Source organism: Marmota monax, unplaced genomic scaffold (genome assembly GCF_021218885.2).
Source record: "Marmota monax isolate L192 unplaced genomic scaffold, Marmota_monax_Labrador192_F-V1.1 WCK01_AAM20220418_F8-fsc00019, whole genome shotgun sequence".
Taxonomy (NCBI): Eukaryota; Metazoa; Chordata; class Mammalia; order Rodentia; family Sciuridae; genus Marmota; species Marmota monax.
The window spans coordinates 12,195,289-12,209,622 of NW_026695242.1; the positions used below are offsets into that span (position 1 = coordinate 12,195,289).

At 30.9% G+C, this 14,334-nt stretch overlaps 1 protein-coding gene across 5 annotated transcripts in view; it reads left to right on the plus strand.

The window, feature by feature from the left end:
- The window catches only part of Ctnna3 (catenin alpha 3), a 1,743,363-nt gene that overhangs the window by 1,610,622 nt on the left and 118,407 nt on the right, over nt 1-14,334 (plus strand). For all 5 annotated transcript variants that reach the window (XM_058577909.1, XM_046419856.2, XM_058577911.1 and 2 more), the window contains one exon: nt 2,429-2,610. In XM_058577909.1, the coding sequence (XP_058433892.1) occupies nt 2,429-2,610 (182 nt within the window). The remainder of the gene's footprint in view (nt 1-2,428; nt 2,611-14,334) is intronic.

Consider the following 14,334-nt stretch of genomic DNA (forward strand, 5'->3'; position numbering starts at 1 on the left):
TATGCTATTGTATACCTCAAAATTATTTATTAGATTTAGCATTACAGATTTATTAACCCTTAGAGTGCAAAATAGCCCAGCTCTCCATAGCTAGGTATTTTTGAATGTTTGAACACTTTATATGAGAATGCAGAAAATGATAATGACCAGTAGTCAAGATGGAGGAAAACTCATTTCTACATTGGAGGTAGTTTAATGGGTTGATAGCTTATAATTTACTTAACATGCTTGCATATTACTTTTGATTTTGAAAGTACTGAGCTGTGTCTTCATTTATGTGCCTTGCCATATGCCAGCGGTAGTAAAAGTTACTGTTCTTTTAACACGTTGCATAGGGCACATTTCCTGTGAGAAAAACAGCACCAAGTACTTTCAGATGCTAAAGATGAGATCTTGTAAAGCTCATTAATTAAAAACTGTGTCTCATGAAGATTATTTTGAATCTTCAAAGAAAAACAAATAATAAAATGAAAGCAAATTTAAGTGCTAGACATGTAAATATATTTTGACAATTTTCCTATTGAACAAAAACGTTATCATTTATGGAGCATTTAATGTGTCTCAAACATTAAGGTAAGAAATTTAAAGGAAAAGGCTTATGTTAGAATTAAGGCATGATTAATTAATCCTGAGATTTTCATAGACATCAAGTTATTTTAGACCCTATGTTAGGCTCATAATAAATTGATAATAAATGACAATTGATGCTGATTTTTGATCTTTATTATTTGAATGTTTCATTGACTATGCTTTTAATTCCTTTCGTTCATATAGGTAAGCTCTTTTGCCATTGCATACTATTGATTCCATAAAGTATGTTTTCATTATATTGTACCTAGTATCCAGAGTATTGCAAATGTTTTTTTGTGATTTCTCCTTATTTTTCCATCTGTAGGTGTCTGAAACACCAGCATCTAAAATATGAAGATGTGAATCATCTAATAAACAAGTTCTACTAACATGATTCATCATTTTCAAAATGTTCCTCCTTAGAACTCTGTACATTCATTATACTACAATAATATATCTAAAATTCCTTTCTGTTTGCTAGTTTGTGGTGCTGGTTATTGAACACAGGGTCTTGCACATATTAGGCAAGCTCCATACTATTGAGCTACATGTCCAGCCCTGACATTCCTTTTTGATGATATAATTGCATGGACAGTCTCATGAAGTTTTATGTTCTTCATATTATCAGATCATTTATACTTCAAGATTTTTTTTAAATTTAATTTTTTAAAATTTGATTAGTAGCAGGAATTGAATGCAGAGACACTTAACCACTAAGCCACATCCCCAGTCCTTTTTTTTTTTATTTTGAAATACGTTCTCATTTAGTTGCTTAGGGTCTGGCTCAGTTGCTGAGTGTAGCTTTGAACTTGCAATCCTCCTACTTCAGTTACCTGAGCCACTGGGATTACAGGTCTGCACTACCATACCTGGCAGGATTCTTTTTTATTTGACAAAAAGTAATGTTCTAGGTGATGAGATTTTAAATATGGTAGTTTAGTAATATAGATTTATTTTTTACCTATCCTACATTCCAAATTGCAAAAAGAAGATGCAGTTTGCATACATTAAGAATACAACATATCCAAAAAGTGATATCATGCTAAACAGAGTAAGTTTACTCTGCAAAGGATAATAATATCTCAGTAGGCAGTATACAAATTTGGGAGGGCTGCATTAATAAATCTTGCCCATAGTGTTTTTATTCTTTTCATATAATGGTCTGTGTACACACAGACACACACACACATATATGTATATAAATACATATATAATTATATATATATATATTCATATATATATACACACACACCTGAATATATTTATATGTACAAAATATACAGACATCCTTATGATTTTACCTATGTGCTCATTTTTGTACACATAATTTATAAATTTATACAGTTATTATTTACTAATTTATATTCAATGGTCCTATAAAATTTATCTAGCTATACTTATATATAGATATACAGAGACAGACATAGTCTGATTGCAGGTTAAGTTCTTTTATGTTTCTACCTTATGAAATGTATCATTAGTATAATTAGAATATATTCTAACAAATATGATGCATGACATTACATTTGAATTAACTTAAAATTTTGACACCAGTAGAAATTAGAACATTCCAGATTTATTTTAAGGAAGATTTAAATTTGCCAGACATCAAGACATACATTACAATTCATATATTCATATATATATATATATAATTGTCCTAGAGCAAATAATTATAACTTAATAGATTTCTTCTTTGAAAAAATAAACCAAGAAAGTTTTGGCTAAATGACTTAAAATCTGAGTGTCTCTGATTTTAAATGTCTAGGTTGTGTGAATACCCTGTAATAACCAATTTTTTTCTAAAATGCTTTCTTCATAGTGGAATGATTTTAAATCTAATTATCACATGTTTTAGGCAAAGATGACTCAACTTCCTGAGGCGGAAAAGGAAAAGATTGCTGAGCAAGTTGCTGATTTCAAGAAAGTAAAGAGTAAGCTTGATGCTGAAATTGAAATATGGGATGATACAAGCAATGATATCATTGTTCTCGCCAAGAAGATGTGTATGATCATGATGGAGATGACAGACTTCACGAGGTAATTATGTTGAAATTATATATAATATTGCTAATGGGTAGAAACATTTGTCACATTACTGAAACTTCAAATTTCTCTGAGTGGCAGATGCCAAAATTGAGTGGTAGTGAAAATATAAATAATATAAAAAACAAAGTTGAGGGTGTGTATTTCTAGAGGTTGTGAAAAGTAAATATGGCAGAGTTTCTCATAAACTGACAAAGACTTTAGATACCACTTTATACTCTGTCACTTTTGGCTTCCTCAGAGATCTTCCCAGCATAACATCAGGATTAGTGGTATCTTTTGCTGCTGAGATAGTAACTAGATATATTTAAAAGTACAGTGACTTAATGATAGCAGAGAAAGAATCATATGTTTTGTTGCATTCCAGAGAAATAAAATGTTGGTTATAACTATAAAATGGCATTTCATAGAGCTAATAAATAAGAAGTGAACTATATAGTGCAAGCCCAATCAATTACTAAAGTATACAAAATTACAGAAATTTACTTAAGTAGTCTTAGAGTTACTATAAAAGTCACAGAATAGACTACCCTGCAGCAGATCTAGTGCAAATAGAAAACTGTCCATTTATATTACCATATACTATACACGAAAATTGCTTTCAGATGGAATAATGGACGAAATCTAAAATTAAAATCATAATTAATAGAGAAAATATACACAAAGTATTTGATATTAAGATTCAGTTAAAATTTCTAAGCATTACAAAGAAAGAATTCATAAAGAATTATTAAATTGAACTATTTTAAAATTCTAAGTACCAATAAAACTTCCTAAACAATATTAAAATTTAAGTAGATAACTTGGTAAGTATTTGCAAGAAAGAATAAAAATGTGTGATGTCACTTATATATAAAGACTATTAGTATTAAAAATAAGAAATGAATTTCCTAATCCAGGATGAAATATAATTACATAATTCACCGATTTTTCACCCATAAAAGATATGACTAATAAATATTTGAAAAATATTTAGCCTTAACATTTAATATCAAATAATTTTTAGATTAAAAAAAATTGGAGAACTTTGAAAATAGGCAAGGTACAGAGTGTGGTAGCAAAAGCCTGAAGTAGTATACACATAATTTAGCAATATGTATGAACTAAAATCCTTTATAAACAGTTTATATCGGCATCATCTATGCTGTAATCTATATGTACTTCTGAGATTCTATCCCAAATAAATAATCTGAAGTAAGATATATTAGTATAAGAATAACTGCAGAATTATCAAAATATTAGGAAAATTGGACTGTTTAAATTAATGACGTGTTGCTATATGAAGAAGAATCCACTGAAAATAAAGCCAAGATATTTTAAAAATGTTTTTAATAAAAAGCTAAAAAGTAGTCTAATCTAATTTTTTAGTATAATATGTAGGTATGGCTGTTTTCCTATGAGTGTTTCTTCTTTGTTTTGTATGTGACCAAAATTATTTATGACAGAACTCAAACCTACTTGTAGTCCCTTCAAAGAAAATCCACTTTTCAAAAATAATGGCAGTGAAGAGATTTCCCTGCACATTTAATTGGAACATTTTATATATATATATATATATATATATATATATATATATATATATATATATTTGGAACATTTTATATATATATATATATATATATATATATATATACATATATATATACATATATATACATATATATATATGTATATATATAACTTTTTAAATATTATATATAAATATATAATGTTATTATACATAGAATTTCATAAAGAAGTCCTTTGAGATATCAGTTTATATTTTTCCTTCTTAAAGTCTTTACACTTTTTTTTCAACCATAGTTCTATAGCTGCCAAATGTCCTCTCATTCTTCTTCATATACAGATTAATTCACTTTTGACCTATGCTTTAGTTTTTGCAAAGATTCTGAACAATCTCTTGGTCTCTCTCTGACTCTCTTCATGTTTCCTTTTCTCTTTCTGTCTGCATCCCTAATTTTCTCAAATATAAATGCATAGATTATATATATATATATATATATATATATATATATATATATATAAAACATAGGTATAAATATGCCTTTATATAGGAAATAAAATTAATAAAATTATACTCGATGGTATTAAATAAAAATCATGTTTTAGTAGGTGGATTTTGGATAATTTAATTACAGTTTAGTCTTCTGTTTTAATTGCTCTATTACTTTAAAAATGTATTGATATTATGTGATAAATATGTATTCATTTTTTAAAAATGAGGTTTTATACTGACTCAAGGATAATGACTATTGTATAAATTAAATCACACCATACAAACTTTACTGAAAGTTAAGAGCAAATTAGAGCACAAAAAAGCATTATATGAAGCCAGCATTCAAACTTTCTGAGATACAGAGAATAGTGTAAGTTTTAAATTATCTTATGTGATATATATATACCAAATTCCAATAGTTAATGCTGGTACTCTGCCATTGTCACGACCCTGTGTTTCTAGAGGGCAGAAACTACGATGATTAAAACATTCCATGGAGAAGAGATTTGTAAAGAAACAATAGATATAGTACAGAAAAAATTGAATCAAAACAAGAACACCTGATATTAAGTGAAAAAATTCTGAACACAGGTCTGGGACTTGGCATTTTATAACACTGATTAGAGGGAAGAGATTAAAATTCAGTGGGTTTAGAATTGAGAGCTTTAGATCATTTTCACTTTTGATGGAAAAGAAAATCTTGGCGAGGTAGCACTAGAAGTATTACAGGTTTTGAGAAATAGCAAGGATCCCAGAGAAATAAAAGAGAATTATAGAAGATGCCACTTTTCCTCCTCTATCACCATTACTAAGAGCATTATCCATTATGAAAAAGTGTACTTCATAATACCAAAGAAAGAGAACGTTCTTTGAGTAGAAACCATGCCCAACACTCACTATATGTTATTTTAAGAAGATTAAAGTGGGAATCAAAACAGCTCAGCTGATGAAACCCCTCCCTCTAAAAACAAATAAAAACCAGAAAAAGTAAAAGTATACTATTATGCCTCTACCTGAAATAAATTTCAAAAAGTAAATAATTGGCATTATATGCATATATATTTGATGTCCCTAAATCTAGACTCAGAACATGAAAATCAAGAGAAATTAACCAAAAATGGGAAACAATGATTTGATAAATCTTTGGGGGGAATTAGAATTAACCACCGTCACTAACAATAACAACAAAAATGTGGGGAAAAAAGAAAGAAAAAACTTAATGAAAAAAGATAAAGAGTAAAAGAATCAAAAAAGTGACCAAATGTTCAAAAGGAAATAAACTCAAAAAGTTAATAAATGACATTAAAGAAAATAAGAAATAACCATGACATAAAGAGAATGACTGTGAGATAAAGAAGAAAATGATCAGAGAAAAAGAAGTAAAATGGTAGAAAAATTCGATGTACTTTTTGCTCTTACATATAATTACTGACTTTTTCTACAGGTGATGATTTAGATCACTTAAATGGCTTTTTATACTTGCTTCTCCCCTCCTTCGAATTCTTGATTGTTTGGTACCTTCATGTATTTTATTGTATATATGATCCTTGATATTATTTTATTAATAATTTATTTTGATATTTATTAGTTATGATGAAACTTCCCATTATGTATGATGAAATGTTCACCTTTACCCTTTCTTCTGCCTTCTACCTGATATTCTATGTCTCATTTACAACACAAATTCTCTTCACTTCTTCTTATATTTCTGGGATTGGTTAGATTTATATTCTCAATAATTTTAATTCAAGCTTAATATATAGGTTGATTCTGAAGTAAAGATTAATAACATTTTTGTTGTTGTTCCATTGATATAATTAACCTAGATACACAAAAGAAGAAAATGTATTTCCAATAGAAAGCTGAATTAGAATTTTCACATAATATAAAGTATCCATAACTTTATTTGGAAAATAGTATATCAAGGAAAGAAACCTGTAGTGAGAGCCTCTTTAGCTTTCTCACCATGGGGTAGTATAAACAATTACACTAGATGTATTTTATGCACAGGGGCCAGAGCAGGAGGGAAAAACAATAAAGAACAAAGCCATGAGAAAACAGAAGTATTGGCAGAGAAAACAGAATTGCATAAATAAAGAACAATGGAGTGATAAAAATAAATAAATACAGTACCACAAACAAAAAAGGACTCTGGACCACACTTACGGGAATTTCAGTGAGTCACTGAAATTTAGTCATTTAAATGATCTAAAATGACTAGTTTTACCCGAGAAAACTTAATATGATAATTGAATAGATTCTAGTTTTGGCAATTCTCAATTGTTGTTGACTTTTGTCTTAGTAGCTTCAATAAATCATGATATGAGGGGGAAAAAAGCCTTATTAAGAGAAATGGACAAAGAATAGGAACCAAAGAAAAATATACTTAAAGCAGTAACTTAAAGGAGGCAAATGAGCAGGACAAGGTTTTTGAGATTTCTGAATGTTGGAGGGTTGAAGAGAAAGAAGAAATGGATAGGGATAGAATGAATTGTTTAAAGGGAGATAAAAACTATAGTCAAAGATGACACAGAGCATTACAATGGAAGGAAAAGAAACAATTAAAAAAAAAAAACAAAAAACACATGACAGGGCTGGTGTTGTGGCTCAAGTGGTAGAGTGCCCGCCTAGCATGTGTGGGGCACTGGGTTTGATCCTCAGCACTACATAAAAATAAAATAAACATATTGTACCCACCTAAAACTAAAAATTAATATAAAAAATGTCAGATATAAAGATAAGCCTACATGAGTTTACATGCTGTTTTTTCTAGTCTCAGTTTGAATAATGAGCTCATAATCACAGATATCATTCTTGTGTATTCAGCACAAAATCTTCCTACAACTAGTCTCCTTATATGGCAAAATCATATTTTACTTGCCTTTTAGCAGTTATCGCTTCTTAGATTATCTAGTTAATTTATTTATATATTTTATGCTTACATATCCATAACAGAATATAAGTTATATGTAATTTGTCTTATTTATTATTTTATTCTTAGAACTTGCAATAGCATATGTGTGTGTACACAATATGTATAAGTTTAAGTATGTATAATATGTATAAGTATACAGATTATGTATAAGTATGTAGAATCTGTATATGCTGAATATATATTTAATAAATACTAGTTGAATAAATTAAGAAATTAAAAATAAAACACCTGTATTTAGAAGGAACCAGGAAAAAAAACAATCAATCTCCAAAAAAAAAAAAAAAAACATAGTAGGTAAACTTAATCATCAACTGTTGAAACTCACTCTTTTTTTGTTTACTTGTTTGTTGATACATATGTAGATCCCTATGTAGAACACTAAGATATTAATTTTAACTCCCATATGGCATTAGAGACACTAGTTAGGGAGCTGTAACTGAGACCCTTGGAAAAGCCTAGAGTTATGATGAACAAATAAGTCAGAAAATATCTTGGTATATCCAAATAAAACATGGCAGAATGACAGTAGTGATAAAAAATGAGACTATTTGCAGTGATGACACTACACAGGGAAATTATAAAGGTTGGAGTTGAAAATTGAAATGATTTGCTGTTCTTATATAAAGAAAAGGTTTTTTAAAAATTAATACTCTGCAGCATAGAAAATTATGTAACACATTTTAAAATTTCTAAGGAATCTTTACAGTAATGAAAATTGGAACCAGTAGAATAAACTTTCCATATCAGAAGATGAAATTAAAATAAAGGGGATAAATTAAGTTAGAAAATGGGAAAAAAGAATAAAAAAGAAAATGTTGAGTGAATATGAAAAATATAATAATTACATAAATTATACTAAATATATAATTATTCCAATTTTTTAAAATATAAGTAAGATACTTATATTTTTGTAAAAAAGTAAGGATCTGGAGTCTATCATGCTACATGAAATAAGCCAATCTCTAAAAGCAAAGGTTAAAATTTTTCTCTGATATGTGGATGCTAACCCACAATAAGGGTTTGGGGAGAAAGAATAGTTCAGTGGATTAGACAAAGGGAAATGAAAGGAAGGAAGGGGGTAGGAATAGGAAAGACAGTGGAATGACTGAAACAACTTTCCTGTGTACATAAATGAATATACCACAGTGAATCTCACCACCATGCACATCCACAAGACTGGGATCCTTATTAGAATAAGAAATATTCCATGCTTATATAAATATATCAAAAGAGATCCTGCTGTTATGTATAACTAAAAAGAAGCAAAAAAAGTAAAACAATACAGTAAATCCAAAAGACAAAAAGTATCATTGAACAGAGGCACATAAGAATTTTATTTTCTAGGAAACATGGAATAAGAGGAGGAAACCTTTCTAAAAGAATAAGGAAATGTATGAACATATGAATAAATGGAAGGAATTTGAGACGTAAATTCTTAATGGCTTCTATTTGTTAAGTGTTGCCATCTATTGAATGTTTGACTAAGAATTCAAACATGGAGTGACAGAGCTGCAGTAGATCTGGATAGGTCAAAGGTAGTAAACATGTGTTAGTTTTCACCATTTTGTTTATTAAGGGAAAGGTAAATATATTTTCTCTTTGTATGTTCTGAGAAGACTAGTTGGGCTATATTTACTCATAATTCATAGACTGGAAGGAAATTTGCAGCAGCATTAAAACTACTAGAAAGGATAGATTAAAATGACTGGCTGTGTCCAGACTAGAAAAGAAGAAAAATGTTCCTGGGAAGTAGGATGAAAGTGGAACTGTAAAATCCTGTCACCTGAGACAGGGTGAGGTTATAGGCTTTGCAGATTTCCCTGCTCTGAATGTGTCACTTTGAAAGGAATTAATGTCTGATTGTTGATACACTTTGAATCAAACTGGAAAAGATTCTGCTACATCAGTGAATATGGAAGTATCCTAAACTGCAGCTAGTGTGTTAGAAGAGGATTCACAGCTCCACAGAGTGAGAACTCATTGGGAAATAGACACATTTCATGTTTTGCAAAAGCTAAATACCCCAACGTTCTCACAATCTATATGTGTCACTGCCACAGGCATCCACAAAACAAAGATACTGTGTGTTCAAATTTTAAGAAAGGCATGGTAATAAAATTGAATTTTAGGTTCTGATAATCACTTGTTCTGGAACTGGATCCATAGTCAGCTAAATTTTAGGTCACATAAACTTTGATAAACCTATAATTGTTTTACAATGGATAAAATCTTTTCTTTTTATTTCCAATTTTATTTCAAGCTTTTATTTTCTCAGGCAGTATAATATTTTTCAGAGTTTAAATTTAGCAGTTTTATATCTAATATATTCCTTAGTTCCACCTGTGTCACATTTCCTTCACTGAAGGAATTTCAGCTGTTCCTAGGGGGATCTGGAAGAATGGAGGAGATAGTGGGCAGTGCATATATATTAACAAGTAGCAACAAATTTGGCTCACACACTGTCCTGCGTATAGATATTTAAGTGGCTAGATAATCAATAAATAGAAAAAGAATATAAATAAGGACAGAATTCTCTCTCTCTCTCTCTCTCTCTCTCTCTCTCTCTCTCTCTCTCTCTCTGAAGTGCCATTAGATGCTCTGTTTTCTCGTTTTCTTCACATGCTATTTTATTAATAAGGTGCAAAATAAAGGCTATACTTTGATGAATGGTTACTATAACTACCCAATAACAAATACTTATTTCCTCATTTTTGTTATAAGGATAGTTTGATTATTAAAATTTCCCTTATATAGTTAAAGAAATACTGGTAAAACAAATTGCTCATAAATATGTACGTGAAATTGGTTTTGAATCAGGATTGGCTCAGCTTTAGAATCTGGGCATCATATTACACATTTTTTTAATCCTGTGCAGACATAGAACAAAACCCAGCCCTTTCCTCATGAGTGAAAAAAATGGGCATATTATATAATGTACTTTGTGCTGCTAGCCATAAATATGTTAGAATTTTAGAAGAGAGGGGGTATCAATAGAGAATAGAGTAAGTGCAGAAAGAAAATATGAAAAAGTAAAACATATTAGACTTTGAGATGCAAAGGTTGAATTGTGAAGGGAGATGATGTAAGTAAGAAAACCTACAAGAGTGGAAACCAGGAGTGTGGAAGTGAGTCAGATCCATTTGGGTTCTCTTTATAAACAAAGAGAGACATTAAGAAAGCAATAAATTTTAAAGGGCATTTAGAAACAGTTTTTATTTATATAAAGTAGGAAATAGGAAACTATTCAAGAATTATGATTAGGGATCCATGATAGAAAGAAACAAACTCTAGGAACAATATATGGGAAGAATAACAGGGCCTTTTGGGTGGCACTGCTATCAGGGACTCAACTCATCAGGGTCTGGTCACAGTTAGAGAGCTATCCAATTTGCAAATTCTGTTATAGCCTTTCCAAAATGAGAAAACTTTAAATAAATTCATAGGACGTGTACTATACCAGGAGTTGTATAAAAATCCTATAAAATTTGATGTGGCCATTTCTGAGTGTTGGCCAATGCCACTTGTCACACATTTGGCACTTCTTCCAGCCTAAATTAAAGACATGGAACAGGTTTACTCTAATGATTCTGTATAGTTACAAATACAGCAAGATATTTTCTCACTAACCCCTGTGATACACTCATTCTGGGGTAGAAAAGTCAGGCATTATGATTTTAAGTTTTCTCCTTGATAAAGGGCTAGCCAAGTAGTTATATAAGCTGTTATGATATCAACACAATTTTGGAATCTTCTACCAGCACCACATTTCTTTTATTTAGCCTCTGGTGCTTTTTAGAACCAGGAGTTAAGATTTGCTAGAAGAAGGCAAGTGTTTTTCCTTTGCATTAGTTTGTTTCCCAGGAAAGCATCTTCTGGGATTCTGGTTAGAAGGTAAAGGTCTGTATCAGGGGGCTGGGAATATGGGTGATATTCTCAATGCTAAGTTTAGCATTAGGTATTCCAACCTTCATTTTTCACCCCTGATGTCAGTAAAAGTTCCCCATCCCTAAGATAGGCCTATCCTCCTTCAATACAAAAACTTTATTTTATCCCCTTCAAAGAATAACATCCAGAATTTTGCTCTGGTGAACAAGGGGTAGCTGTTGAGTATTGTGGATTAAGGGAGGGGATAAAATTGCCTATTTCATTTCCTCTCTTCTCCTCCAAGTCCAGCCAAATATGAATCAGTCTGTAAAAGCCAACTTGATTCTTAATTTCCCCCGCTGCTGGTTTGTACTGGCTTTCTTAATCAGGTTCTTATTACCACTTCTCATCTCCTTTTGAGTTTCCTGGCTTATCCTGAATATTTTTCCTAATATTTTTTACTGTTATCTTTTCTCTTTATAAAGATTAATTCTGTCCTTACTAGTGGGTTTAGGTAATTAGAGTAAAGAAAAAACAAGCCAAAGTATTACTGAGGGTTGGAGAGGGAACAAAATTAGATGCATGTGTTAATTTGCCATTTTTACCAGGAATCCCGTTAGGATTTACTAGCATTGGAGACATTTACTCTTTAAGATATTTTAAAATTACATATGAGGTTTTTTTAAATAAGTGATGGTCCCCTTTTTTCCTCTCCCTTTAAGAAAATTCTGTCTGGGCAATATTTTGACTATGAACTTGAACAGTTTCTACATTGCATGACTTATATAACAGTTGAGAACATTTAATTTTTTCCTTATCTAAGCAGGAGACAGGGTCTAGGTAAAACTTTCCAGATATCTAATTATATCTTATGGTCATATGGTAGGTATTTTTTTTAAGTTGCAGAGAGTTATGAGATAAAAGGCAAAAAGTGAGAACTTTTGTTCAAGAAACACAATCATCACATTCATCTTTGCAAAACATATTTTAAGAATTTACCACCTGTATTGTTAATATTGTTAAGATCTAAAAATTGAAATTAACTAAAGAATAGTAATACTGCTCTAAGCACTAATATTTTTTAAGCTACATTTTTAAAAATACAGCAGGGTCACATCCCTCCTCATCAGGAAATTTTATATTTTTAAGATGTAATGTGATATCCACTTTTATCTAAATAATTGGTTTATTAATTTGATAAAATGCATAGAATTTACTAGAATTCTTACCGACTCTTTTACTGAGAATATACTGGATATTTGTCATAGTCCTTGGTATTAAGGATATACAAATACCTGCAGTGGAGGATTTTATTTTTAATATTTTTTAGTTGTCAATGGACCTTTATTTTATTTATTTATATGAGGTGCTGAGAATTGAACCTAGTACCTGGCACATGCTAGGCAAGCCCTCTACCACTAAGCCACTCCCCCAGCCTCATACAGTAGAGGATTTTGAACCAGAGAAGCAACATATAGAATGGAGGAAAAGTTGAGAACAAGAAGATGGGCCCAAAGCAGGCAGAGGTGAAAGATGAAGATTGAAAAGAAATATATCAGTCATGAGTGGACTGCCAAGGCAGAAGTTCAATTCTGAAAGGGAATTCAGAATGTTGCTAGGAACTCAGATATAAATAAGAAAAGTAAAAATACCCAAGTTTTCTCACCAGAGTCTACTTACCAGACAGAGGTTGAATATGTCTCTAATAGTCTGTTGAGCAGAAAATAAAAGAACAGGAAGGCCCCTCATTATTAGATTGTCTGAATTTTTAAATTCCATTCTAATGACATGAGAATGAAATCCTGAAGAATACTTTGGAGAGAATGAACTTCAGAAAATGGGTTGACATGTCTGGTAAATATCAAAATGGTGATAATATGCCTTCCTGATACTCTCCCATACAACTCCAAGGACCAGTATTTATCAATAAGAAAGAAGGACTGCTTATATTTTGATTATTTATAAATTTCAATAATTTATTATTTATTATCCCTTTCCTGCTAATGGATCAATCTTCCTCATCCAAATGTGGACAATCACAAGATTGTTTAAATATCCCTGAAATATTGGAACATGATAAAATGTCAATTAGTATTAAAATATATGCCCAGCCATATGTGTAGTAAGCATGGGAAGAATACATCTTTTTATTTAGTTTTAATTAGTTACCCAAGAGAAATATTTATGTGACATTTTCCAAAGGGTAGAACTGGCTTTGATATTGCAAATAGCAATTCTGACTTTATATTTCTATAATATCCCTAAGCCTGTTCTCAGAATCTTGGTCACTCAACTAGTAAGCCCAACTGTCTGCAAATGAGTCAGGCATTTTGTCATCAGTAAGTATAGCCTATTGCAATCATGTGTTAACTTGAAATATGGAGGAATGTGTGGAGCATAAGAGATTTCCTGTGAAGCACCTTGCTTTCAGTTTTCCTTGTGTCCAGGAAAGCCTCAGATCTGACCAGGCAATGGCAAAAATGCATGGAAGTTTATTAAACTTAAGGGAAAAGCAAAGAGTACCCAAACTCATGTAGTAATGTTGTGTTCATTGTAGAAAAAGAGTTCTTGGCTGAGGCAGCCACAAAGTGATGGTGGATGAACAAGACTGGGAGATGGGTTGGCTGTATTCCTCACCTCAATATACCTCCATCTACCTCCCTTGGAAATGGGCTTGTATTTGTAAGATATTTCAGCTCCACTTTACTTTTCCACAACACAACCTTGAGAGACAAAATAGAAAATGAGCAGCAGGGGCAATGGATACTCATCTTGCTTCTATTCAGCAAAGTTTTCAGAATTAAACTCTTTGTGGTAGCATAGTTGTTATACAAAATCTATGTGTAATGTCCTATGTCCCACACCCTTTTGTTTGTTAAATAAAAGATGTCTTTGCACATAGCTCATTTGCTTTCTGAAGTGA